This window comes from Amblyomma maculatum, chromosome 1 (assembly GCF_055883805.1).
Source record: "Amblyomma maculatum isolate TAMU_Amacu chromosome 1, ASM5588380v1, whole genome shotgun sequence".
NCBI lineage: Eukaryota > Metazoa > Arthropoda > Arachnida > Ixodida > Ixodidae > Amblyomma > Amblyomma maculatum.
This window is the reverse complement of record NC_139344.1, coordinates 15,622,038-15,647,738: the sequence shown is the minus strand read 5'-3', so window position 1 is coordinate 15,647,738 and position 25,701 is coordinate 15,622,038. Positions and strand designations below refer to the sequence as shown.

Here is a 25,701-nt window from a genome sequence, read left to right as displayed (position 1 = left end):
ACATGTTTGCAGGCAGTTGCTGGTATATACTAATGATGCGTGAACTTTAGTATACGAATGTAGCTACAGCGCCTTTATTTTTTTTCTTAGCGCCCGCGAAAACCGATTTCTCTAGTTGTTAATAGCATAAATGATTACACAAGTTTTTCACTCATTTCGTTTTTCTCATGGGCTTTCATTCGCCAGGAGTCCGTGCATTCGCTCGCATGCAAAATTCACTTGCACCACAGGCATGCGCACGAGTTGCTCGACTGCGATTCCTCTGTTACATTTTATTCAAGGTGATCTTTACTGATCAATAAATTGTGCATGTAAACCTACACAAAAGGTGAATTTGAGGTCATCATAAACTATAGATGTTGTTTTCTGAAAACTTTAAATTCGAAACAAGAGTAATCGACTTTAAAAAATTCATTTATTGCAAAAAAAAAAAAAGCAACCATAAAACGTTTAGTTGAAGAAAACTATTATTAGGACTATGCCAGAATTACATTTTCTGCCGACTGGATTGGGTGTTGAACAGACAGGCTGTTGCAAAAAAAAAATGCTAGACACCTAAAGTTGAGCTTTGTTGCTGCTGCAGACAAGTATGTAAGGAAGTTTGTCAACCTCACCCTAGCGGACAGTAAAAACAGCAAAACTGAGGACAATGTGAATTTGAAAAAGCGTAGCTTGTTGATCCAGTTGCTGCATGGTACATGAAAAAAAAAAAGCCAGGCAAAACGACGCATTCATAACGAAAAGAAGTACACCGGATAATGCTGGAAACACCACTGAAATTTTCTTTTTCTTGAAATTTTATTTCGTGTTTCCAGCGTTGCCCCTGTACTTCTCTTATGAACGCGTTGTTTCCACTAGATGTTCAGTGTAGTCAAACACAGAAAAAAGTGCAAACTGTAATATGATTTACTGAGCCAGAAGGACATATGTATATATCGTGTATGTACAGTCAGTTGTAACCCTTATAGATAAGATATGGAAGCAACGCTTGAAAAGAGATGCAAAGCACGAATTATGTGACCAACTTAAAGACCTCTTTTTAGTGATTAATGCTACTCTTTGGCTAGGCTTATCAATTTATCAATATATGAACGTATTATGGTTTGTAAACTTAACCGCTTTGCATGTGCCAGCTCGTTTCACCACATGTTTATATTTTTTGTTTCCCTCGTGGGCTTTTTTTCTGCGTGTGTATATTGTGTGGTTTGTGGATTACCAAAATAATGTTGCAGCTCAGCACCCGTTTGTCCCACTTGTTCCTCCATGCTTTGTCCTCATCCCACTAAATACCGATGGAAAGCCAACTAGCCTGACAGCCTATCCTCTTACAGTACTTTGCTTCGCTGACATTGTAATCTTGCATGCCTGCTTTATCCATGCAAAAGAACCCAGTTGAAGTATGTATTCCTCAATTTCCTTCGAGTTCGATATATCAAGGTTTGACTGTAACACGTTGCTTTTCCTTTTTTGTTGCGTGTGTGCAGCTTTAGATGAGACACAGGCAGCAGGCATACAATACCACTGTGTATACTGCTGCATGGATAGCATTATTCGTCTGTGAACTTTGTTTTCTAATGCTTAACCACTAGGTTGTCCATTACTGTAAAATGTTTCCGACATTGTCATGCAGAGCTTCAGTTGGCATGAGGCAAAGTAGAGAGAGGGAAATCCCTCAAGGGGCAAGCGAAACGCTGCAATCGCTACTCAGATTCAAGGAGTGAGCAGCAGTATGGAGAGATTGTACCGGGATTGGGTTGGGAAGGGGGAGGGAGCGGGGACACATGTCACCTGGCGATTGATGGACTGGATTACTCAACCCCTTCCCATGGTCTAAATTTGATAGTGGACTGCTTCATGCACAAGGAAGGCTAATGCTTATGCATACTCTGCTAAATGAATTGCATTTATCATTTGTGATTTTTTTTTTTTTCAGTGTGTGTGTGATTTGCTATTTTGCCTTAGGCACTACGGAGAAGCTACCACAGCAGGTTGTTGCTGCTGCATTTTAGCTCTTCATGTTGTGTGCCCCCACGTTCAGCCCATTTAATTGTGTGTTTGTACCTGCGCAGTTGGTCAATGAACATTTTGTACAACTAGAATTCTCAAAATGTGAAATGTAGTAGCCAAGATATGTGTTATTTGGAGGTGCGTTAAAAGGTAGAATTCTAGTGACTTTTAATGCGCACCATTTTGAGCGCATGTACCAGAAACTCATCAGTGAGGTTTTACTGTAGTAATAATATGTAAGACCTCAGTATCCATCATGGTTGATCTTGAAGTATATTCACCTATGCCCAGTGGATATTTTGTAAGTGAATTTCTTATGCCATGTTGGTTTTGTTTCAATAGCAAAAGTATAATTAGGGCATCCAAGAGAGCTGAAGTTGCATGAAGCATACAGAAAGTGAATTTCTTATGCCATGTTGGTTTTGTTTCAACAGCAAAACTATAATTAAGGCATCCAAGAGAGCTGAAGTTGCATGAAGCGTACAGAAACTGCATTGTAATAGCTGTTTGTTATTATTGGTATTAAATTCATTCCGACTTTTGTGAAGCTTGGGTTAAGTGTTGGGACTGAATTGATCTCAACTCTTCTTGTACATGTCACTGAAGAAACTGCAACAAGAGAATTAATTCATTTATAAATTAATTGCTATGCATGGGCACATTGTAGTGGTGATCCTTGTTTACTGATGTCTTGCACACCATTACCAAAAAAGTGCAGGCAACCAACATTTGGTGTCTGGACACATTTATAGACCTATGCAGTGGCATTGTGCAAATTTTGGCAAATAAAGTTAAGCCCACTTGTAGTGAACACATTGTTACTGCATGTGAAGGCAGCACAAATAATATATCATTTTCATGGAAGCAATCTCAAGATGTCTGGTAGTATCAACTGCCATATTGACCCATGGCTTTGTTAAAATAGACACACAAACTTTCTACACTTCAGCAAGGCTGTTTCTTGGGCTAGTTGGTCCAAAATTAGAAAATTCCTACACTTGCTTGCAATAGTAGCACTTCCATTTCCAATTGCCTGTTCTTCTCCCTCGGTTTCTAATTTCCTTGCAACTTCATCAGCACTGTTGCACGTAGTATGCTGAGCGTGCTCTTGTAGTTCCGAAAAATCCAGTCTCGATGAATGCTTGAGCATAAATACTTCCTGCATAATGGTCATTTTCATTACGTATGGGCTCAGTTGTACTTCCAAGCTTACTATAGTATATAGTCTCTGGGTTTAATCATTTCATGCATTTATTGAGCGAGAAAAGGGATCTGAATCTTTTCTTTTTGTTCCTTGCTGTGTTGAAGCTTGCTAATCATAGTTGGTGCAACTGTTTTGTCCAGGCATCTACCAATGTTTGTTCATATCATCTGTCGGGGTGTTGTTTATGAGGAAGTTTTCGTGCGGAATGCTGCTCTCTTTGCACTGGGCCAGTTTGCTGACTTTTTACAGGTAAGTCAAGCTTATCCATAAATGAAGCTATTCACCATATGGTCACGATTCTTTTTTTTTATTATGATTGATCACTCCGCCACGGTGGTGCAGTGGTTAGTCCATTCGACTTCTGTGCCCAAGGATGTGGGATCGAATCCCGGCTGCAGCGGCTGCTTTTCGATGGAGGCGAAAACCAAGGCACCCATATGCTGTGCGATGTCAGTGCGTGTTAAAGAACCCCAGGTGGTCGAAATTTCCGGAGCCCTCCACTATGGCGTCACTTTGCCCAGAAACCAAACCAAACCTATTGTGATTGATCACTATTGATTCAAAGAATTTCGGAGGACATTTGCCTACAAGCATAGTGCAGCCTCTGAACCTCATCATGCTGAAAATCATCATCATCAACCTGACTATACCCACTGTAAAGCAGAAAACTTTCCCGTGCCCTTTTAATTAACTCGGCCGTGTGCCAACTGAATCCATTTGATCCCGGCAAACTTCCTAATCTCATCCGCCTGCCTAACTTTCTGCCGCCCCCTAATAGGCTTGCATTCCCTTGGAATCCAGTCATCACCCTTTGTGACCATCAGTTATCTTGCTTTCACGAACATGTCCCGCCTGGGCTCATTTTTTCTTGATTTTGACTAGAATGTCATTAAAACTGTTCTTCAAAAAGAAATTCTTTTTGTTTTGTGGGCTTAGTTATGGCTACAGGAGGCAAGCAACATCAGGAACTGAGCCAAATTGAAGTGCATATTGAAATGCATATAATTTAAACTTTTTTATAGACTGGTACTGTGTGGAGTATGTGAAAGTTTTGAGGACATGCATGTTTAGCTAAATGGCATGCCTATTGCACAGAAATGTCTAAACACCTCCTCTCAGGACTGCTGAAAACTGCTTTCGCTGCAGCTTTGACCATGCTAGCGCCAAGCGCAAAAAACAGTCCAGCAAGCAATATGGCGAAGCCCAGTGCCCACTTATTGGAAAGGTGTATAGAGACTGATAGAAATCAAAAGCGGGAGGTGAGGTGGGACTGTTAAGCTTCGCCTTTAGCCAATATGCTTCCGTTATTTTGTCTGCGCTGCCCACACAGCATTCAGTGCTATCTTTCTATGCACCCATTAAGACTTGGGTCACTCGGAACAATCCGCTGTATATCTCGCTACCAACGTCACAAAGGGACAAGTTTGCTTTAATCGGCTGCCAGCACATGCATGCACTGGTGACAACTAGGCATTCTTTCTATTGTCGAAATTCCTAAAGCATTCAGGCACGAGAAGTTAGATGTTGCAATCTTTATAGTACTCCCAATGGCTCTCGCTTCTTTCATCCTAAGCTTTGCAGACAGTTAATCCCCGTGATGGGTTCTGTTTGATGGAGTTGGGACGTATATGTGCCAAGAAAAATGAGATCGTTCACAGTGCCTGTCTCTCCTTCCTTATGTGTTGCGCTAAAAAGGATTCTAAGTTGAAAATTACAGAACTGTTAAGAACATCAGTGATGGATCTGCATCTGGGTCTGTATATAGAGTTTGCGTCGTTTTCAGAAGTGTCTATCTCTCTGTCCACCTCCGTCTGGTTGGTGGAAACACTGGAACAGGAAGTCGAACTGACATCCGGTTCTGGTATTTCCACAAATTAGATGACCTGAGGTCAGGAAGAAAACAACACTTCTGAAAGCTATGCAAACTCTGAATATGGCCCGTGATTTACTTCTGCGCATGTACTCTGCACCAATCTATTCAACTTGGTCAACCTTCCAGTCCATGTAGGGGAGTTTTTTAGTCGCTTTTTTTGTATGCATGTAGCCGTTACAAACCGCAAAATCCCCGAGCTTGTGTAGCCTTTGGTGTGCTTCTGCATAATCAGAACCGAAACCAGATGTAGAACTTCATGATCAAGGCCCCTCCCCCCCCATACCTTTGTCGTAGCAAATCACCACCAAACTGTCGTCACTATCACCATCACTGCTTTGCAAGCCACCTGTAAATTGTAGATCATCGCAATCCTAATCACTTTCACTCACAAACAGAAGTTCGCCAATCCAATGCCCGTGAAACTCCTGCCTCTCGTTGACGTCACGGCATGAAATATTTTTTACTCCCTGTAGATATCTGTAGATTTTCACGAACCTAGTGGACAACTATTGCCATCTGCCATAAAAACTATGACCTACAACTACTGGGAATATTGTGTATCACCGTTTATTGTCATCTGCTGACAGCATTTCTTTCTTTTTTTTTCTTCTGTGGGATCGTTTTAGGTTATCATTTTTTTTTTAATTTGGTCCTTTCGCCAGTGGACGGTGAATCACTGGCTTTGAAAGTGAATGAGTTTAAGGTGAACAGCTTTAACAGTTCCCTTTGCGTATCCTCATTCGATTACATGCACTTTGCTGCTTGCTTAATCACTAATCCCTTAATTTGTGCTTCTATTATCTTAAAAATGCTAACAGTGTTAATGCTAAAAAGTAATGCTAAAAGTTAACAGCATGATAACATCTTTCTGTAGGGTACTGGAACCTTTTGAAAGCAAGTAATTAGGAAACAGTGTTTTTAGTTTGAAATAAGGCCTAGCATCTGTTACTGGGACCTATTTTTGGGGCAGTATTGGGCTGAATGAGTGTTGTCATCAAGCAGGTGCCAAACTTTTGAAGGGTTGCACTGCACTCATGGATACTGTCGCAACAGCAGGTGCAGGATTGTGCACCAGATCAACATTGGAGAGATCATTCAAGCATTGTGCGAATATTATATCAAACAGGCACCATTCTTCAAGTGAATAATACCAAGTGCTGCATTACACCTTTTGTTTTAAATAAGGTTCCGTTGAAGTATTCAAGGTGTGTTTAAAAAAAGATTATTTTGTCTCATGAAATATAAAGAATTCTTTGTCCTGTTGTTTGCAAAATTGGAAATTTTCTGCCATGGAAAGATAGTGGCTCTATTCATGTATGGGGGTTCATTTTCTTTCGTTCTATACTAGTTTGTTTTGCAACAAAGTAAAAACAATGGCTAACATACTCCTTGTCTTGAATTAAACTAAAGCAACTTCTATGGAAATATGTGCAGGTTCAGTAGGTTGAACCAAAGATGCAAACTAATCTGACCAGCCCCTCCCCCCCCCCCCCCCCACCCACACACACTCATTGTTTTTAAGTAAAGCATTTAAACGCAGTCTGTACACCTTCACTTGGCTACACGCACTATGAAGCTTTGAGACAGGCTGGAGCGGGTAAACAGAAAATGATATGCCGGCATCTAGTATGTCGGTTCACAATGCACCTTCTGTGAAACTTCGCGGTTCCCAAACAGAAGCGTGTGTGCTACATAGCATCGTGTTTCTGCTGTGATTTCATTTCTTAAGCAGGTTCACAAAGAGAATATAATGGATGCAGTCTGACGAAGAGCATGGCACTGGCTAATGACCCCAAGTATTCATCTAGTCACACTTTTGAGTAAATATAAGCATCATCTGTGCCATCTTTATCACTGTGGTCAGTTAGCACAGGCACATGCTTGCAGTGACAGACATCACCGCAATAGCATAGTACATCCTTGACAAATTATGACAGCCTCTGCAGTCATAGCTTTGTGGTCTTCACCGTTTTGAAATGTGTGGTATTATATATTTGTTATTTGCCATTTTATTTTCTTTCAGCCAGAAATTTTGAAGTATGCAAGTGAAATTGTGCCTATCCTGCTGAACCACCTGGGCCAAACAGCAGAGCAGATGGCCCATACAGGAAGGGACCCGCCTAATCTCACCAAGACGTTCTATGCCTTGGAGACGTTCTGCGAAAACTTAGGTCTGGTTGTCAACGAGTCTGTCTTCTAGGCCTCCGGGGTCTTTTTGCGGTAGCAACAGCGGACATAAATTGGTACTGTAGCTGTCTTTTGCACTCACTGACTCCAGGATATTATCTTAAATCAGATTAGTATATGCTGGTAAGCTTGGAGTTGTGACTTGTTTCTATGAGGACTAAGACAGGGTCGAATTTAGCCTTGCACTGCGACGCTTGTCCAGAAGCTACACGCGACAAGCCATACCTACCTTTGCTAAAGAAAACAAACATTTTAAAGAGAAGCAGAGACCAGGTTGCACGTAAACTTGCCGAGGCGTTTTTCGTCGGTTAGCGTGGGGATGATTGTGTAAGTGACCGTTTAGTCAACCTTTATAAAAAAGAAGACAGATTTCTGAACTGCGCATGGGTCTAGGTATGACGCTTGAAGGCATATAAGATGTGTTTCCTTCCATATGAATTCAGTGTGATAGAGCGAAGTGCAAGGGTGTGCCCATTCTTTCCTTCCTCCATGGGTGTATGGGAGGATGGAGGAAGAGAAATTTCTGCTGAGCCTTCTCTCTCCCCTTCTCACTTTTCCTGTCTTCTTTGTAGCAGCCGCACTGCACATGGGGGTAAAGAATGTCGTAAAAGCCAGGTCAGCAGTGGCAGACAACACTGGTGCTTTCTCCGTTGGGCATTGTGCCCGCCCCTATTGTGACGTGATAAACCGAAAATTGTGAAAACCAGGCTTGCGCGACTTAACCCTTGTGGCAACAGAGGGGAGGCGGGGGGGGGGGGGGGTGAACTGGCAGAGTGCTACCACCTTTGACAGGAGTTCCTGTGGTGGCTTGTGCAACTGGTTCAGTAAAAAAAAAAAAGCAACTTCTACTGCTGAAGCGGAGGAAGCCATGAGTACTCCTGTCAAGGCCGATGGCACTCTGTAAGACCTCCTCCCTGCCCCCCCCTGCCCCCCCCCCCCCTTTTACCCAGGAGCTAAAATGGCTAAAACACACTAGGGTGTTAAAATCGTGCAGCATCTTGGCGTGCTGCCAAGAAATTGGCTGTGAGCTGTGACAACGATAGCGCGAAACAAAAAGATGGGCTAATGACCTTTTTTTTTCAATTTTCAGCAGAAAAAAATGAGGTGTGGGTTCATTATGACTGTGGATTCGCTACATGAGTGTGTAGGTATCAATTGTCGCAGTCACGAGGTATCAAGCCAATTTCTGTATGTTGAATTATCTATATATCAAACTATTTCGCAATCTCCTTCGAGTTCGATATATCTGGGTTCGACTGTATCTCGATGTATGCACCACAGGGATGTGTGCAGAGTTGCAACAGCTGCGCCAAGCGCGCCATTTTGATACAGCTGCATATTAAGGCGGAAGACTTTAATAGCTCATTGTCGAGGTCATATGCTGTTAGCAGAAACTGTCACAGCTTTCCGACTTTTGATTGGTCTCCTCCGTGTCGTGACGTCACTGTCGCTAGACACAGGTGTGCGCCTCCTGATTAGCGTACGCGCATGACGTCACTGTCGTTGGGCGCGGGTGTTGGAGTGGTTTGGCGCTGCGTGAGATGACTCATTGCATCGGCACGCACAGCAGCAGTCTGCTCGACGGCGCGTCCTGATGTCATTGTCGTCAGGCGCTTGAAGTGGCCTCCCGATTGTGCGCTGTGTGGCCTGACGTCATTGTCGCGAGGCGCATGTGGCGGTCGTCTGCTTGGGTGCGGTGTGGCAGCAGCAGTCGTGGCATTTCCGACGCAACAAATCGCCATTGGCAGTGGCGTCAGGCTTCCGCCGTTTCACACTTTAGTCTGGACAAAGTGTCTTTCGTAATTTTTTCTGCACCAAGCTGCACCATAATTATGAAATTTGTTAAATTTGCGCCCTTTCGCTTTTTATCGCTGTTTTTCTTTTCTTTTTGTCTTTTTTGTGTGTGCTTTTGAATCTTTTTTTACTGCGCTCGCTTTTTGGCACAGGCTGATCGCAGTCATGGTTTCGAATTGGGCTCTTCTGGAGTTTCCCTTGCACGACGCAAGCTGTGGATTCCGCAGACAGAAAAGACAGGCTTCTATGAGTCTTACGAGCAAGATAGATCCTGTGATTGAGATTGTCAAACCTTGCTAGATGAAAGAAAAATAAAAATAAATGCACATTCTCTAGCAATTTCCATTTTTATTCGGTCCCCGAAGTTTGAAAAATTGACCTCCTCAGTTTTATGGCGCACTTCCTTCATTTTAGTGTAGCATGCCTTGCAGTACAAAACGCTTATTTACAAAAATAGGTGCATGCAATGCCTGTAATAAGTGGCCCTTGCTAGATTTCCTTTGGATCACATTCATACTAATATTCACATCTCTTCATTTTTTGTGCCGAAAGTAAGGTTTCATACCTGTTTAATAGCTTCAAAATTTGAATGCATGCTGCAAAGTGCAGTTTTTTCTTTTGTTTTTACCCTGAGCTGCTCCAACTATGGACTTTACTGCTCTAAAAGTAAGATTTTGCTGCTCCAAAAATTGCTACAGATCTATTTGAGCTGTTGCACCCCTTAGTGTGTTGCTTAAACTTAAGATGACCTTGATTGCTACAGTAAACTTTCATTACTTTGGCCTTCAAGGGAGCAGAAAAAATTTCTAATTAATCGAAAATTTGAGTTATTGAATAGGCCTTAAAATACTGCTGAAAACCGCTTGCGTCACAGTCATTTTAGCTGGTGAACATCTACAAAGTGAGAGCGATGGTTTTTCCTGGTTTCCTCAAACACTTTGTTTTGCGCAAACTGTCAGGAACGTTAAAGAATTGCTCCAAAGTTGTAAAGGCATCTGCTCCTCTTTTAGTGGTGTGATGCAGTAGTCATTGTGCCTCTTTGCAATGGCCTCATCACATTTTGAATATCTGTGCAGTGAAACTGCAAATAGCATGTGAGTGCTTGCAAAGGCTATTATACGTAGGTGTTAAAACAGCATGGTGCTGTCCGGAAATAAAAATAAATGAGCATTTACATGCCACAACAGTTTGACTGGCCGATGCGCGCTTCCGACTGCAGCCTCAAGATGGTATGAAGTTAAAGAAGATGAAACTATGCGACTGAACTTTATTTCAGAAATGGCAAACTTCCTGTCAATTTGCATAGCCTCCAGGTACAGTAAAGTGTCATTAATTCGAACTAGGAATGCGGTCTCAGCCGACGCTCATGTATGTCTATGGAGTCGGATGCTCGTTAATTTAGACATGGGCGAGCTCGCATTGGTTAACTTGGACGGGGGATTGCATCGAGGTATGACCCACGCAGCCAGCAATCACCGGAGCAGACCTGAAAACTGAATTGTATGAGCAGTGGTGCAGGCACAATGATGACTGGAAGTTTGCCATTTCTGAAATAAAGTTCAGTCTGCACCACTGCTCATACAATTCAGTTCTCAGAAGGTCTGCTCCGGTGACTGCTGGCTGTGTGGGTCATACCTCGATGCAATCCTCCGTCCAAATTAACCAATGCGAACTCGCCCATGTCTAAATTAACGAGCATCTGACTCCATAGACTTACATGAGCGTCGGCTGAGACCGCATTCCTAGTTCGAGTTAATGACACTTTACTGTACCTGGAGGCTATGCAAATTGCCACACTTCACTGTTCATGTTCTGAGAGGCAAAGTTCAAGCTCACTAAGTTTGAGTTTATGACTTTCTGCTAGAGACCACTTTCATTAAAAACCGAACGCTTATCAGCTAGAAAAGGTCTAAAACATGAATAGGCGTAGCCACCACCAGCTGGCTTTGCAAGCAAAGTGCAGCAACATTTATGACTTTCTGCTAGAGACCACTTTCATTAAAAACCGAACGCTTATCAGCTAGAAAAGGTCTAAAACATGAACAGGCGTAGCCACCACCAGCTAGCTTTGCAAGCAAAGTGCAGCAACATTGAGACCCCCCCCCCCCCAACACACACACACATATACCTGAGGCTCGGCTACATTACCATCACTTTGAACCAGTGATCACGGACTCTTGAAGCCCCAATTTTGAGGGAGGATTCTAATGTTAAATTTAATTTCTCGACAGTAAGTGCACCTTCTGCTTCGGAAAAACGTCAGCATAGCCAGATAGAATCAATTTTTTGGATAGGGTCATTCTCAATTTCCCTTTAATGATTTTTATTTTTTATGCACAAGTGGAATTTGGTGGTGCTGAACACATTTTTAGTGGTGTACATTGTTTGCAATGCCTTGCAAGCTCGACAACAATTCCATGGATGTGCTGTGCAGAGGGAGAACTGGTGACCTACTTGCCCGCAGTCATGGAACGAGTCCTTGTTTTCCTGACAGCGCCAACTTGTCGGGCTAGGGAGCTAGCAATCAGTGCTATTGGCTCTATTGGTGAGTACTAATCTAACGGGTCAATAGTTATGGTCATATTTCAGATGTGGTAGCATTTATAGATGAACCATCTTGTAGCACTTGCTCATGGCCGAGCAGCAGAGTAGGACAGTTGGCAGATCATGCAACTAGGACAGTGAATGTTTGAGTCATGCGCATCAGAGATGCAGAAATGACTTTGCAGCGTGGAATTCGGATTTGACAAGAAGTATTTGGACAATTGCTTACCATGCCAGTCATACTTGTATAAGGACTCCGTTTGGGAGCCCATTCAAACAACTGGTGGGAGACCCTTAGATTCTAAATTATTGAGCATAGAATGCCATAGGTTTATAGGGGCATTGGCCGGAACTGCACCAGCACTTCGAGTGATTCGGATGTTCAAATTAAGAGAGTTCAACTATATAAGCTATTGCTGCATATCTACATTTTGTTTTAGATTTGTTTTTAATATGAACATTGGTGACACCTTTTGGAACATTCAGATGATTTCTCACTTCTTACTAGAAAGGAAATGCTTTACTGTCACAAAATGCCTGTTTTATTAAAATTCGAGTGATTATAAATTGTTACATGCTGCTTGGTCTATGTCTTGCTTGTGAACAGCTTGTGCCACCGAAGAAGCAATGCTGCCATACTTCCCACACATCATTGGCAACCTCAAGCAGTACCTGACTGAACACCAGTCGGGGCATAATGCCACCCTTCGAGCACAAGCCGTTGGTGAGAGCACACCAAAGCAACCAGTGCTCAGGAGCTTTTTAGTAACTCTTTGACTTGCTTGCAGACACTTTGGGCTGTTTGGCTAGGACTATGGGAGCTACCAATTTCTTACCCAAGGCTGAAGATTGCGTGCAGCTCGGGTTGCGCCTGATCGATGCTGTGGATGATCCTGACTTGCGTAGAAGCACGTGAGTGTCCTGCTTGAGTGTTTGCGTTGTTTCAGTTTTAGAGCTCCAAAATGCAGGTAGTGTTGAGTATTCAAGACGTGTGTGTATTGTTGGAGTTTTCAAGCAACTTACCTTCTTCCTGCGGTGTACTAAACTTTACCATTTACTGTATTTACATGCACATACACAAATGCGCTCACTGTTCAGCTTTGCGGCCAGGAAAGATTGGAGTGATAAAGTTCTTGTGGGAGCAGAAAGTTTTGTGCTCTCGGGAGACGTGTAGCCATCCATAAGATTGAGTGCATATTTCTTAGCAGCAAAAAATAGATTATCAATAGGGAATTGGTAGCCTTTATCCTCCTGCTTCACCAAGAAAAGCACACTTTTTACACTGTAGATCTTTTTGCGGTACAGGAAGGATCACTGTGTATGCTTTTTATGGCGGACAGTTTTTTTCATGCTATCTAATTTGGCCAGAACGGTGTACTACTCGATGATATGGGCACTTCACATGGGATTTCATATATTTTAGTAATGGAGAGTTTTATCCTCTAAATTGTTCCTAGGAGTGTTGTGCTGTGTGAGAAACCCAATATTTTCGCATTAGAGTGCGTGCATACCTCGAGAAGGAGTAGTACTAAGAAAAATTAGAACTTGCAAAAATAGAAGACAATATAGTTCTGTTTGTGGGTTGCTTGTTTCCAATGTACAAAGCTGTTGGGATGATGGCACTGCGATTGATTTCCATAAAACTGTTGAACATCTCCACAGCCACCACATGAACTATGAAGAATGTTTCTCTCTTGCATTCAATTAGTTTTGGTATACATCAAAGGCCCACAACTCAACTGCAAGTTAAAAGTGCCTTCGTAACTCAAGTATTCATTGAATTTCTCATAACACAGCTTCTAAGTGCGTGGTTTGGTGCTGCTGAAACACTTGGCTCACATTAGTTTCAACTTGGACCATTTGTAGGGGTGTGCAAGTATTGAAACATTCAACGATGAATATGAAGAAAAATTGACTTCATATATCTATGGAGTATGAAAAAAAAACTTGCAGAAAAATATCAATTAACAAGTGTTGTTGCACTTGACTTTTAGAGCGCAGCTCTTTGGCACCCGTTCCTAGGTTTCGCGTCGGCCTCGTAACCAGCTCCGCCCCCTTTCAGCCCCACAGTTCGAGCTGGCGCTTCGGCAGCCGGAGCCCCTCAGGAAGAGGGGAGGGGTCGCCGGAGGCAGCACGTGGGCCCATAGAAAGGTTGCGCGGTGAAGATATAGCATCGACTGACTGATGCCGCTGACACCACTAGCGAGTCAAGACAACGTGACTGCATAGAACACCGTCGCCGCCATGCAGAAAGAGAAGGAGGGGGTCCCCCCTCTTCCTGCGTGGTGGCGAGGGTGCTCTCCGGTTGCTGAAATGCCGGCTCGCTATCAGCGGATCACGGTGCATCCCGTTCTCACTCGCCAGCGGCATCAATCAGTCGCTGCTATCTGTTCGTCGCGCAACGTTCCTATGGGCCCACGTGCTGCCTCCCGCAACCTCCCGATAACTCAATTGCTCTCTTCATTTCTCCGACCACAAAGCTTTTTTCATGGCAGCCAAGAACTGTTAGTGGAGTGTTTTTTGAAGGAATACGTGTAAAAAATTAAAAAAAGTTGCCTGTAATTGTACATGCTTGTCTTACTCGAAATCTTTGCCTCAATCTATCGAAAAGGTGAAACAGCTGATGAGCGCACTCACTCACTTAGTGCAACTGAAATAGAGAAAACTGGACTGACTGACATCGTACCAAAGACAAAAACGCAGAAAGGTATACTTCTTGATTAGACAGGATAGCAGTAATGTAACCTTTAATGTTGCATAATGACTGGCAACTAAAGATAATGGGATGAGTATTAAATTAATACCTTATTTATTTGGACCTAAGGAACTGGAAGAAATGTCAGAATTGTATCGAAAGGTTAGATGATAAAATTGAAGGAAATGATCACGCACACGCTTCGGCCCGAGCTTAAATTTTCTTCCCCGGAATCCTTCTACGTCCCTCCTTGCTGATTTAGGCTCCCCCTCTCCGTTAACAACATATTCAGAGATATTACAGCATTTGTGCCTTGAAAGGCAGACATTCCCGAAGCTCGCTAAGGGTCTTAGTATACCAGCAGAGTGTCACCTTCGAAGGTTACAAACTATATCATTTAATAATCCAGCAACACTTCACGTCATTGAGCCCGAATCCTTTTCGGCGCAGTGCAAATTTTATGGCCAGAAGGCAAACTTATACCATATGGTATGGGCTTGTCAACAAAATACCAGTATTGACATAATAAATCAGCCAACGTGGGAAGGCTGGGAGGTGGCCCTGTCCAGCTCGGACCTTGAGGAACAATGAGCCCTCGTCAAAAGAGCACGGGCAGCGGCTTTTACCAACGGTGTCCCGGACCAGGGACCCGACCAGCCTTCCCTTAATCTAAGCCAATGTCAATAAATGTTTTCATCATCATCATCATCATCCCTAAAAAAAACGAAAAAGAAAAAAAAACTGTCATGCCTTGTAAGATGGCTCCATCTAACAAACATCAAAAAGGTTTTGATTATAGTGAACTAGATTAAGTGTAGTAGGTCAAGGGAAGGCCTATGCCAGTGGAGCGCATGAAGCAGGGAGCACCGAAATCTCGAGCTTCCACGCGATGGCACTGCTGCACCTTTCACTTGGCGCTGGAAAGTCCTCGACTGTGTCGCTACGGCTCGACTGCACTCTGCCTTGGAGTGAATGCTCTGTCAAGGATGTTCTTTAACTAAAGGATAAGGCAGCTGTTCAGTAAAAAGGATGCACATTATCTGAGGGAATGTTGACCCATCAGGTCCCCTATTCCCCCCCCCCCCCCCCTTTTTTTTTTTTTTGTAGCCACATGGTTATGGCGGCAGCGCAGAACTTGTCAAGCACACACCGCCGCCGCACTCGTAGAGTCTCTTCGACGCCACAGACAAAAACAGCGCTTGGACAGCGCCGGGAAAAGAGAGCAAGTCAGAGTGGCCAGGAACGCATTGGCTCGAAGGGTCTTGTGTAACACAGAGAGCCAGTCATTCGATGCGCGAGCGCCATAGAGCTGTCTAGACGAAGCTAGGGGTTGGAAAGTGTTGCAACTTTGGAGGATAAAAAAAGGAATGCAATCGCTGACAATGTTTTACTGATTGTATATACGAAATTTTCCCACTTAGCATGTCGATGCAGCACGTTTTGCAATAAGATCACCTCGGCACATTTCCTCGTTGATTTCTCGGCAATGTGTTCTTGATTTCACTTCTGTTGTACTCTGCAACCCACAAATAACGAAATGAGCAAACCTCAATGAAGGAACTAATGCTTTGCTCCTGGCTGTAGTACCAGGTACTGCAGCTGGTGGATCCGTGATCAGGATACTCTTAAGTTGCCGTTATATTTGGGATTCCTAAAGCAGTTGGTACTACGCGTGCGAAATTAAGAGAGAGCTCGCTACATTGTAAATGCGCACTTCCTGGCCGTTGATGATATGCACTTACTACGTAGTCTTTCAATGTTTATTTCTCTACAAAATGCAGCTCGCAAACGGCGTCTGTCATTTCCAGCAGCTTATGGTGCAATTTAGACTTTTATATGTATCCTCCTTCCATATACGTTGCACGTATATGTACTCCGACTGATCAGACACTGGGAATTGATTAAGCACGCAGTGATTTGAGAACAGACCCTGTGGAGCACTTGCTTGGAATCATCTGGCACCGGCAGTCCAGTGTATATTTGCATATCCTTCCCCAGAGCAGTCCCTCATCACTACACGCATATGCGACTGCCTATCATCTTAATTTGCTTGGAGTATTAAATATATTGCCGGCGCCAGTCGCCCCTTCACAAGCAATAAATGCACTCCTCAGTGTGAGTGACAAGGGCCAAACTATGACCTCGAAACGTGAGCTTCAGTTGTTCAAGGTATTATAAATTAGATGCAGCTGAAACATTCTCTCATTATGTAGAACCAACAAGCACCCAGTACTGTACGTGTTTATAGTAGTCGAAAAGGGATAAAAATTATTGATTATATGGCAGGGACGGGGCCAGAAAGTGCATTTTGATACTTAGCTGTGCCCCTTTCAAAGACATTCTCCTTGTGGATCCAGATTAGGCAGCAGCGCACCGGCCATTTCCAATCCGAATACACAATAAACTGCAGCTGGGGCAGGCTTTTTCAAAAGATCTGTATTCTGCATCATTGCTGCGCTAGAAAACTTATTCCTAGAATGTTTCAGCGTTGGAGAACTATATGCCAGTAGTAGCTGCAGCATGATAATGCTTGTGAAGCAAAAATGAATTGATTCCGATGCTGTTCGGTGTAGTCTACAGAAAAAAAGAGGACGTCATGAATTCTCCTTTTACGTGCTTAAACGCCTGCCCTTTCTTGTCAAAGGACACAACAGCGAAAATAGCGCAGAACTAAAGAGAGCGAAACTTGTGCTTAGGACTGTGTAAAGTCCATGGGAGGCTGTCTAAGCAAGACATTTAACGTACCTATGTGAGGTGCAGCGTGTTCAAATGCCAGCTACCAGCTACATCCCACGTGAAACTTTTTGGCTTGACAAGAGAACCGAAGCTGTCTGCCTTTCTTCCATAAATATTTGCCATAAGGCTATATATATATATCCCCTTCATGAATCACTGCCTTGTCGTGGTGGAGGGGCTTGCGAAACTCGATGAAGTCGTGAGCTCTGCTGTGTAGGGCCACCCAAGATAGACAGGTCACGGCAGAGAGTTCTGACAAAATGTGATTCACTGGAGAAGGTAATGGCAACCCACTCCAGTATTTCCTGCCAAGAAAACCCTATGGTCATAATAGCATTAATGATATGGCGCCGGAAGATGAGCCCCCCAGGTTGGAAGGCGTCCCATATGTTACTGGGGATGAACAAAGAGCGATTCCTAGTAGCTCCAGGACGAATGAAGCGGCTGGGCTAAAGCCAAAAGGACGCTCAGTTGTGGATGTGTCGGGATGCGGATTATCTGAAGAGGCTTTGCAAATAGCTGAGGAAAGGAGGATGGCAAAAGTTATGGGGGAAAGAGAAAGATACAAGGTTCTCAATGCGGATTTTCAGAAAATAGCAAGGAGAGATAAGAATGCCTTCCTGAACATACAGTGCCAAGCAGTTGAGGACAGCAGCCAATTAAGGAACACAAGAGCTCTGTATAAGACAATCAAAGATATCAAAGGAAGCTTCTGTGCTAAGCTGGGCGTGATAAAGGACAAACGAGGCAAGGACCTCACTGAAGCCTCAGAGATAAAGAAGAGGTGGCAGGAATACACAGAAGAACTGTACAAGAAGGACCCAGATGTGCAAACCCAACATAAGACAGTTGTGATTACTGATCTCGAGCCGGGCATCCTGAAGAGTGAAGTTGAATGGGCCTTAGCCAGCCTTGCTAAGAACAAAGCTAGCGGAATTGATGGCATTCCAGCTGAGTTGCTTCAAAACCTCAACCATGACGCTGTTAACATTCTGCATACATTATGTCAGAAGATTTGGACAACCCTGCAGTGGCCACAGGATTGGAGGAGGTCAGTTTACATCCCCATTCCAAAGAAAGGCAGTGCGAAAGATTGTTCCAACTACCACACGATCGCGCTTATTTCGCATGCTAGCAAGGTGATGCTGAAAATCCTCCAAGGTAGGCTGCAGCAGTATGTGGATCGGGAGCTTCCGGACGTGCAAGCTGGGTTTCGCAAGGGCAGAGGAACTAGAGACCAGATTGAAAACCTTCGCTGCATCATGGAAAAAGCAAGAGAGTTCCAGAAACCCATCTACTTCTGCTTTATTGATTATGCGAAAGCGTTTGACTGCGTAGATCACAGCAGATTATGGCAAGCTCTCCAAGAGATGGAAGTTTCAATTCACCTCACCTGTCTCCTCATGAACCTGTATGATGGGCAAGAGGCCACAGTCAGAACTGGGCATGGTCTTACTGATTGGTTTCCGATTGAGAAAGGAGTGAGACAAGGCTGCATACTGTTGCCCTGCCTATTTAATCTATATGCAGAGTGCATCATGAGGAAGGCCGGCCTGGACGAGTCTTAAGCTGGAGTGAAGATTGCTGGAAAACGTATCAGCAACCTTAGATATGCAGATGATACCACTTTAATGGCAGAAAGTGAAGTGGAACTCAAGAGTCTTCCGATGCGCGTACAAGAAGAGAGTGAGAAGTTTGGGCTTAAACTGAACATTAAAAAGACAAAGATCATGGCGTCTTGCCCTATCAAGTCCTTGAGGATCAAGGGACAAGAAGTGGAAGCTGTGACAAATTTTCTCTTCTTGGGCTTCAAGATTACCCAGGAAGGAGACTGCAGCCATGAAATTAGGAGACGTCTGCTTCTGGGAAAGAGAGCCATGGCTAGCCTTGACCGCCTAGTAAAGAGCAGAGACATTAGATTGCCAACCAAGATCCGTATAACTCGTGCTATGGTCTTTCCAGTTGTGATGTATGGATGCGAGAGTTGGACTGTGAAAAAGGCTGACCGCCGAAGAATTGCCGCGTTTGAATTGTGGTGCTGGCGAAGACTCTTGAGAGTTCCTTGGACTGCCAGAAGATCAAATCAGTCGATATTGTCGACCATAAACCCTGACTGCTCATTGGAGGGTCAAATTCTAAAGTTATAGCTCAGCTACTTTGGTCATCTGATGAGAAGAGAGGAGTTGCTAGAGAAAGATTTGATGTTGGGAAAGGTTGAGGGTCGCCGGAGAAGGGGTAGGCAGCGAATGCGATGGTTAGATGGCATCCTCGAGGCGCTGCAGATGAAGTTATGTGATGTTAGGAAGATAGTGAGAGACCGGAAAGCGTGGCGTGACATGGTCCATAGGGTCACGAAGAGTCGGACACGACTGAACGACTGAATTGAACTGATATATATATATATATATATATATATATATATATATATATATATCAGGGAGACCAAATAACTTCAAAAACATACCTGCCACATCCAACTATACTCATTTAGATGCTACGAGCGAGCGTGCGAGTGCCAGATGAAGGCTACAGCATTGCCATCTGCTGGCATCAGCGCAAACGGCCTCAGTGTGCCACCTTCCCTTGACTCACTACTCCTAATCTAGTTCACTATAGTTGTGATCACGCAGTTTCAACGTGCTGGGAGAACAATACAGATGCAAGTGATGGGAACATATATGACATCAGTGGCTTCTAAAAGGAGAAAGAAATGACCAACAGTAAAACAATAAATTTCTGAAAGTGGCATACAGCTAGGTTCTTGTGGCTAGCAAATGCATAGCTGATAGACACCATCTGTACAATCTAGTGGTGAAGCTCAGAAACCGAACTTACCAGCCAGGTTATTTATTTGTGGCCTCAGGGGCTCTCTGATCATTGTTAAAGTGAAAGCTCATTAGTTCGAATTTAAGGATAATTCGAACTACACTACTTGGTCCCGCCAAGGTCCATAGAGACTTGTGTACAAAAAGCCCGTTAATTCGAACGCGAGTCGGTTCCTCTACGTATAATTAGAACTATGTGTCGCTGCGTCTGGGTGGCTTGGCTCACAGCACGTGGCCAAAAAAAAGAGCCTTCGCGAAAGACTGGCATAGTTAGAGGCTGTGCACGTCCAAAACGGGGCAGAAGATGAAACCATGTGAAACCATGGCACAGTGGGTAAAGCCTAATTGGTGCCATGACCGGCGCGGCTGATGACGGCGCTTCACGAGCGATCTCGACACAACTTGTGCCATCTGTGGAGCGTCGGCAGAAACGATCAGCCACGTGATTTTGGACTGTCCAGCCAGCACGTTCAGCGATTTTGCCGACCTCCGAGATTCGAACGTTGTCAGCTGCATTGGCTTTGTATTAACTCTATGTGCCTTGGAATTTGAGGAGCCTGTAGGAGTGGAGACCACAAAGCGGCGTCTCGAATTCTAGTGGCAACGGGGAGCCCTGCGACCTCGGCAGCGGTACACCACTGTAGCGGCGGTTGGCGACAGCTGTGTGACCTTTGTGCTTGTGACTGTAGAGCCTGGGCAGCAAATTGGCGTACTTGTATATTTTTTTTTTCTCCGCCGGGTCACAAAAGCAGCAACGACCCGCTACAAAGGGCAAAGCCACCATCAACATCATCACAGCAAGCAGACGCTCTTCCACGGTTGTTGACAACCAGTTTTTTTTAAAACCTCCTTGCTGGCAACACCGCATTTACCTGAGTTTACACTCCCCATCTTTATGAGCACTTCAAGAACCCACGTGAAACTAAAACACCTTTTATTTGTTTTCTGCATAGTAAATTGAAGATAATTCGACTGTAAAATTTAAAGTACGTGCTCAGCCAATCGGCAAAGCAGCACCCAAGCGAGAAGGAAACGTCATATCCGTTAACGAATTTCGTCATCGTGTGTAGCTCACATCGGTGCCAAAACACTGATTATTGAAGCGGATTAAAATATTAGGCGCTACGATTTTGCCATTATGATTGGGCTTTGGGGCATCGGGAAGGTGTAAAGAACATAGAGGCCGGTTAGAATTAGTGGTCTGGAGAACGTCCCGGCGCCCCTTTAAAATGGCAGAGCTTTCAGCCTACCTTGCTATGGAGTTGCTACAGTGCCAGAAAAAGCATGCCCTTAGTGCAAGCAACTCTGGAGACTACTTCTGAATCAGACATCCTACAGAAGAGTAAAAATGGGGTCTACTTGCTTTCATACAGACTGACGCTGCGAACAGCACAAGCAAAAAGCAGGCCGAGTCTCCTTCGAGTTTAATTGTGCATAAAGCAGTTAAAGTGAAAGAGTATGCAGACTGATTCTGCAGTATCTGAGGAAGTGATCAAGACCTACCTGTGAAGCAACAGTAGCAGGTCAAGGCATGCTTTGCAGCGTCTAAGAGGAAATGCATGAAACGAGTGAAGTATGAAAGTGAGTAGGCACTGGAGTGATTGATTTTGTACAGTCATGAGCAAAATTGACAAGACCACACGTCTTGAGAAAACTTCCCGTCAGCTTTTTCTGACAGAGAAATGGTTAATTCTGAAATATGCATGAGGTACCCTCCTATATATATATCTTGTCCAAGCACTTTTATCTGGCACATTTTTTGGTACAGAACAAAAGCAAACAGCGGTTTGCCTGGTGTCTCCACTTTTGCCTTAGGGTGTATGTGAAGAGCCCCTAGCTCTATGAGCACACATACGCAGAAACAAGCTTCTCAAACGCCCTTATGTCAATGTTTAAAGTGTTGCAATAAGGGGTTCAACCTAAGCGAGAAGGTGTTTGATGCTGTGGCAGAAAAACCAAAATCGGAGGACTCATTTTGGCACCATGGTAGACTCTTAAACTCTTAATTGATGGGATTAAGCTATCCGAAAAATTGAGATTATCATCTAATGGCACATCGATGGTTTTGTGGACCTTGAAAAGTTCGCACCTGAAAGTGAGCACTTCATTACATATGACAGTGGGCCCATTGTATTATTTATGCATTTTACTGGAAAGTGGCACCATATTATTGATGTGTTTGCATCCCAATGCAATGTGAAGTCAGGCAAGTTAGGAAAAGTAGGCAGAATAACCTTCAAAGCAGTGGTCATGTGCGAAAATGCTGAGCTGCACATAGACGTCATCATCACGGATAGATATGCATGGAACAGGAGTTTGTGGCACTCGTTCAGTATAGACAGCAGAAAAGAAAACTTGGTCTGTAGACGGCAGCACTTTATAGACCCAGATCGCTTTCTGTGCCTCATATCTCACTTCCCACACCTTGTGAAATCTGAGGGGAATACTTTTGTTCGAACTTTATAGACCCAGATCGCTTTCTGTGCCTCATATCTCACTTCCCACACCTTGTGAAATCTGAGGGGAATACTTTTGTTCGAACTGGCATGGAACTGCTTGAAGCTTGATGAACAGCATAACACAACCTGCAAAACTATGCCTCATATTAAGAGATCCGTCATGCTGCTGAATAGTCGAGAAAAGGAGGGTCATTCAGACTATTTAATGATGAAACACGCAAGAGGCCTTACTGTTCTTGTGCAATGAAAACATCGAAGAAAGTATGGGAGCACGGCTGTGACAGTCGTATCTGCGGAAAAAAATGAGAAGTCTAATTAAGGCAGTGACATCAAGGTGCAGCTAAGGTGCACTCAAGCCTAGAGGAACATATGAAAAGTCCATTGAAAGCCTTTTGGCTTACTTGCGCTCATGGGAGACAGCTGCTGGCTCTGAAGACATTTTTAGCTGCAGCACAGCCGAGGGTCTATATGTTACCTTGTCAGGTAACTTGAGCTTGCTCCGCTACCTGACTACGAAGTTGAACTTTTTCTATGTGATGACATGCAGTCTTTGTCATCCAGGCATTTGTCATGTGACAAATGTCGGATGCAATGATCGCCTCCTTGGTTAAGGCTTTAATATTCCATAATTTGGCAAAATTACCGACAGGAAAACAGTGTGTCCTCAGGACCGTTAAGGAGCCTGCAGGGAGCTTACAACGAAAAGGACGTGACCTCTCAGAGGAGATTGGATGAGAGTCTTGATACAAGGAGCCTTGCCGAAACACATGAAGTGCTCAATGAATGTGGCCATGGTAGCCAACATGCTGACATATCGGGCCAACCAGCGATTCCAGACTCATATATGACATGGCTGGTTATGTGGCGAGAAAGAGCGTCGCAAGCACCAAATGTGCAGAGTGCAGTCAGCAGCTTCTGCAAGGCAAGAACGAATTGGCTCCAGCTGCAGCGTCCTACACTGCTGCTGTTGACCGAGGAGGCCTGCTGTGCCCATCAGCCATGCTTTGTGCACTCGTGCAAAGCGGGAAAGAATTACAATGTTAATACTTGGGTGGGGTATGTGCTCCAGGTTGCATACTCTAACTTCAAGCTCAAATGTCTTCATTTGTTTATTCAGTGGAAAGTGATATCCTTGCCTCCCCATTTCTTAGTGTTGAGCGATGCACTGTTGGTGTGCAGTGTTTTCATATTTGTCTTTTTAATTAGAAGCATGTGTATATATATGATATCTTTCATATATTTTGAATTGATATCTTTCATTTATTTTGAATTGCCCTGAATTCTGTGATGTGCAATAAATTTTTACTATGCTTTATTTTGTTTATTCAGAACCCCGGTAACATTTTTTTTTTTTTCTGAGGAGTAAGCTGATGCCTCATACTCCTGAAACTGCAAGGATCCACGAATAAAGGTTCCGAGATTGCACATAGCAGAAATATTAAGAGCGGCAACTAGTCGCCTTTAATGGTTAAAATTGCATTCTGTCACTCATCCGTAGTCATGCGCGACTAGCATTTAATAAGATAAAACCATTACTTGCAACAGCATCACTGAAAAGCCCATGTGTTGCATGTGCGAAAAGTCTAAGGCCAGCTGCACATACCGAACATCACATTACGGCTAACAACACCATCTACTGTCGGCTTCAAATGTAGGAGGGGCTGCCACCTCCAGTTGGCGTCGCTTCCCTCTTCTAGCCACCATACCCACAGTTCCCCTTACATTCTTGCTAGGGAAGCATAAATTGTCTTGTGTTGACCCAGCAGTTGCTTTTCCTTTTTTGAAGCATGAGAATGTTATGGAATGAATAGACATGTTTCATAGGTTGGTCACCAATACTGTCTGGCAGTTCCTGAAGGTCATAAGGGGTCTACCTAAACAAAAAAGCTGAAAGGAAAATTAAAACTTCTCATATGCAGGAGTTTTGTATTATAGTGCCAAAGATGATGTGCTGATTATCCATAGCCTTACAGCCTTCTACATGTTGTGCAGGTTTGGAATGTTTGCGGCTGTATCTTCAGTCCTGAGAGCTGACATGACCAAGTACTTGGAGCCCATCCTGGATCACATGTTTACTTCTTTACGGTCCACTGAAGGCGTTGTGGTATGTTTTGGTTTTTCTCCTTATTATGTATCATACTTAAGCTCTGCTAATTTAGGGATGGGGTTGGCTTGATTTCAGCAGTTGAAATAAGGAATGCAGAATGAAATAAGGCACTTTGCCTGAACAATAGTTTTTTTTTATTTTTTATTAGCTTGATGGCAAAAATAACAGCATGCAAAGAAATGAGCCTATATACAGCATAGTTTATCCATTCTTTATGCTTGTAATGTGTTTTTGTGCATTTATCCTACTTCTACATATGTCATTTTAACATGCACAGATAGCCTCATAGCCAGTGTTACAATTTATTTTAGAGCACAACCTGTATGGAGGACCTTCTCAGGGGTAAAGAGCATTAGGGTGTTGCGTGTCAGAAGCAAAAACTCTCACATTCACCTGTTGATCAAATAGAATGCTATCAAGGTTTGCCTTGGCCATAAGCGCGCTTCTGCATTGTTAATATGATAGCTACATCAAATCAGCACAGACTTTGTTTACTGGAACCTAGAAAGTAAGTTTTTAACCTGCCGGCGACAAGGCAAGTGCAGATGACAGGAACATGCTTCAGAACCAACTTGTGCATGCATCATACAGCGCTGCCCATGTGGCATTAGCTTAGTTTATTTTCGCACCTTAAGACATTCATGCCTGCACCTTGGCGGCGATGGAAGTGCGCAGAGAGTCGAAAAAAGAATTTTGCCATGTGTAACCACACTTGGCATCGGTGTAGGTGCAATGGACAGAAAGCCACTGGACTTGATGGCAGCCAAGCACTGATTGAGTTGAGAGTCCTTTGGCCAGTCTGCCATTGCTGTACTGCACACTCTATTTTGCCGCGAACCCTTATTTTAAACAGCTGCCAGCATGCGGCCTTATCACTATGATTGTAGTGAACGGGCTGATCTTGCGTTCTCTGTTCATGCTCGGTATAAAGAAACGTGCCTTTATCACTTTCTTTGTAGCGCAGGATGCGCCGGAATTTGTCTGGAATGATCGAAGGCGAGCACAACTGTTTTTGTATTATTTCGGACTTTTCCAGTATCCCTTGGCTGGTTTATCTAGATGTTTCTGTGCCTGCTTCGAATTGAGCAGTGCCGAATGCAACAGGCATTCATTGTTCGACGACCCGCGAGCACGCTTGTTTTTATCAGCAAAGTTGCTTAGTTATTTTGTGGGCGCAGGTTAGCCCAATAAAAATTGAAGAGCACTCCAGAGTCTACATTGGAGTAATGCGAAAGCACGGATGCTGCTGTTGGTTGCTTCTGGTTGCTTC

The 25,701-nt window shown here is 43.8% G+C and overlaps 1 protein-coding gene across 1 annotated transcript in view; it reads left to right on the top strand.

Moving 5' to 3' along the window:
* The window catches only part of LOC146201826 (importin-4-like), a 106,762-nt gene that overhangs the window by 36,450 nt on the left and 44,611 nt on the right, over positions 1–25,701 (top strand). Inside the window, exons 14-19 of the mRNA XM_084587788.1 lie at positions 3,352–3,460; positions 7,108–7,255; positions 11,500–11,610; positions 12,217–12,333; positions 12,398–12,521; positions 24,317–24,428. Coding sequence (XP_084443914.1) covers positions 3,352–3,460; positions 7,108–7,255; positions 11,500–11,610; positions 12,217–12,333; positions 12,398–12,521; positions 24,317–24,428 — 721 coding nt within the window. The remainder of the gene's footprint in view (positions 1–3,351; positions 3,461–7,107; positions 7,256–11,499; positions 11,611–12,216; positions 12,334–12,397; positions 12,522–24,316; positions 24,429–25,701) is intronic.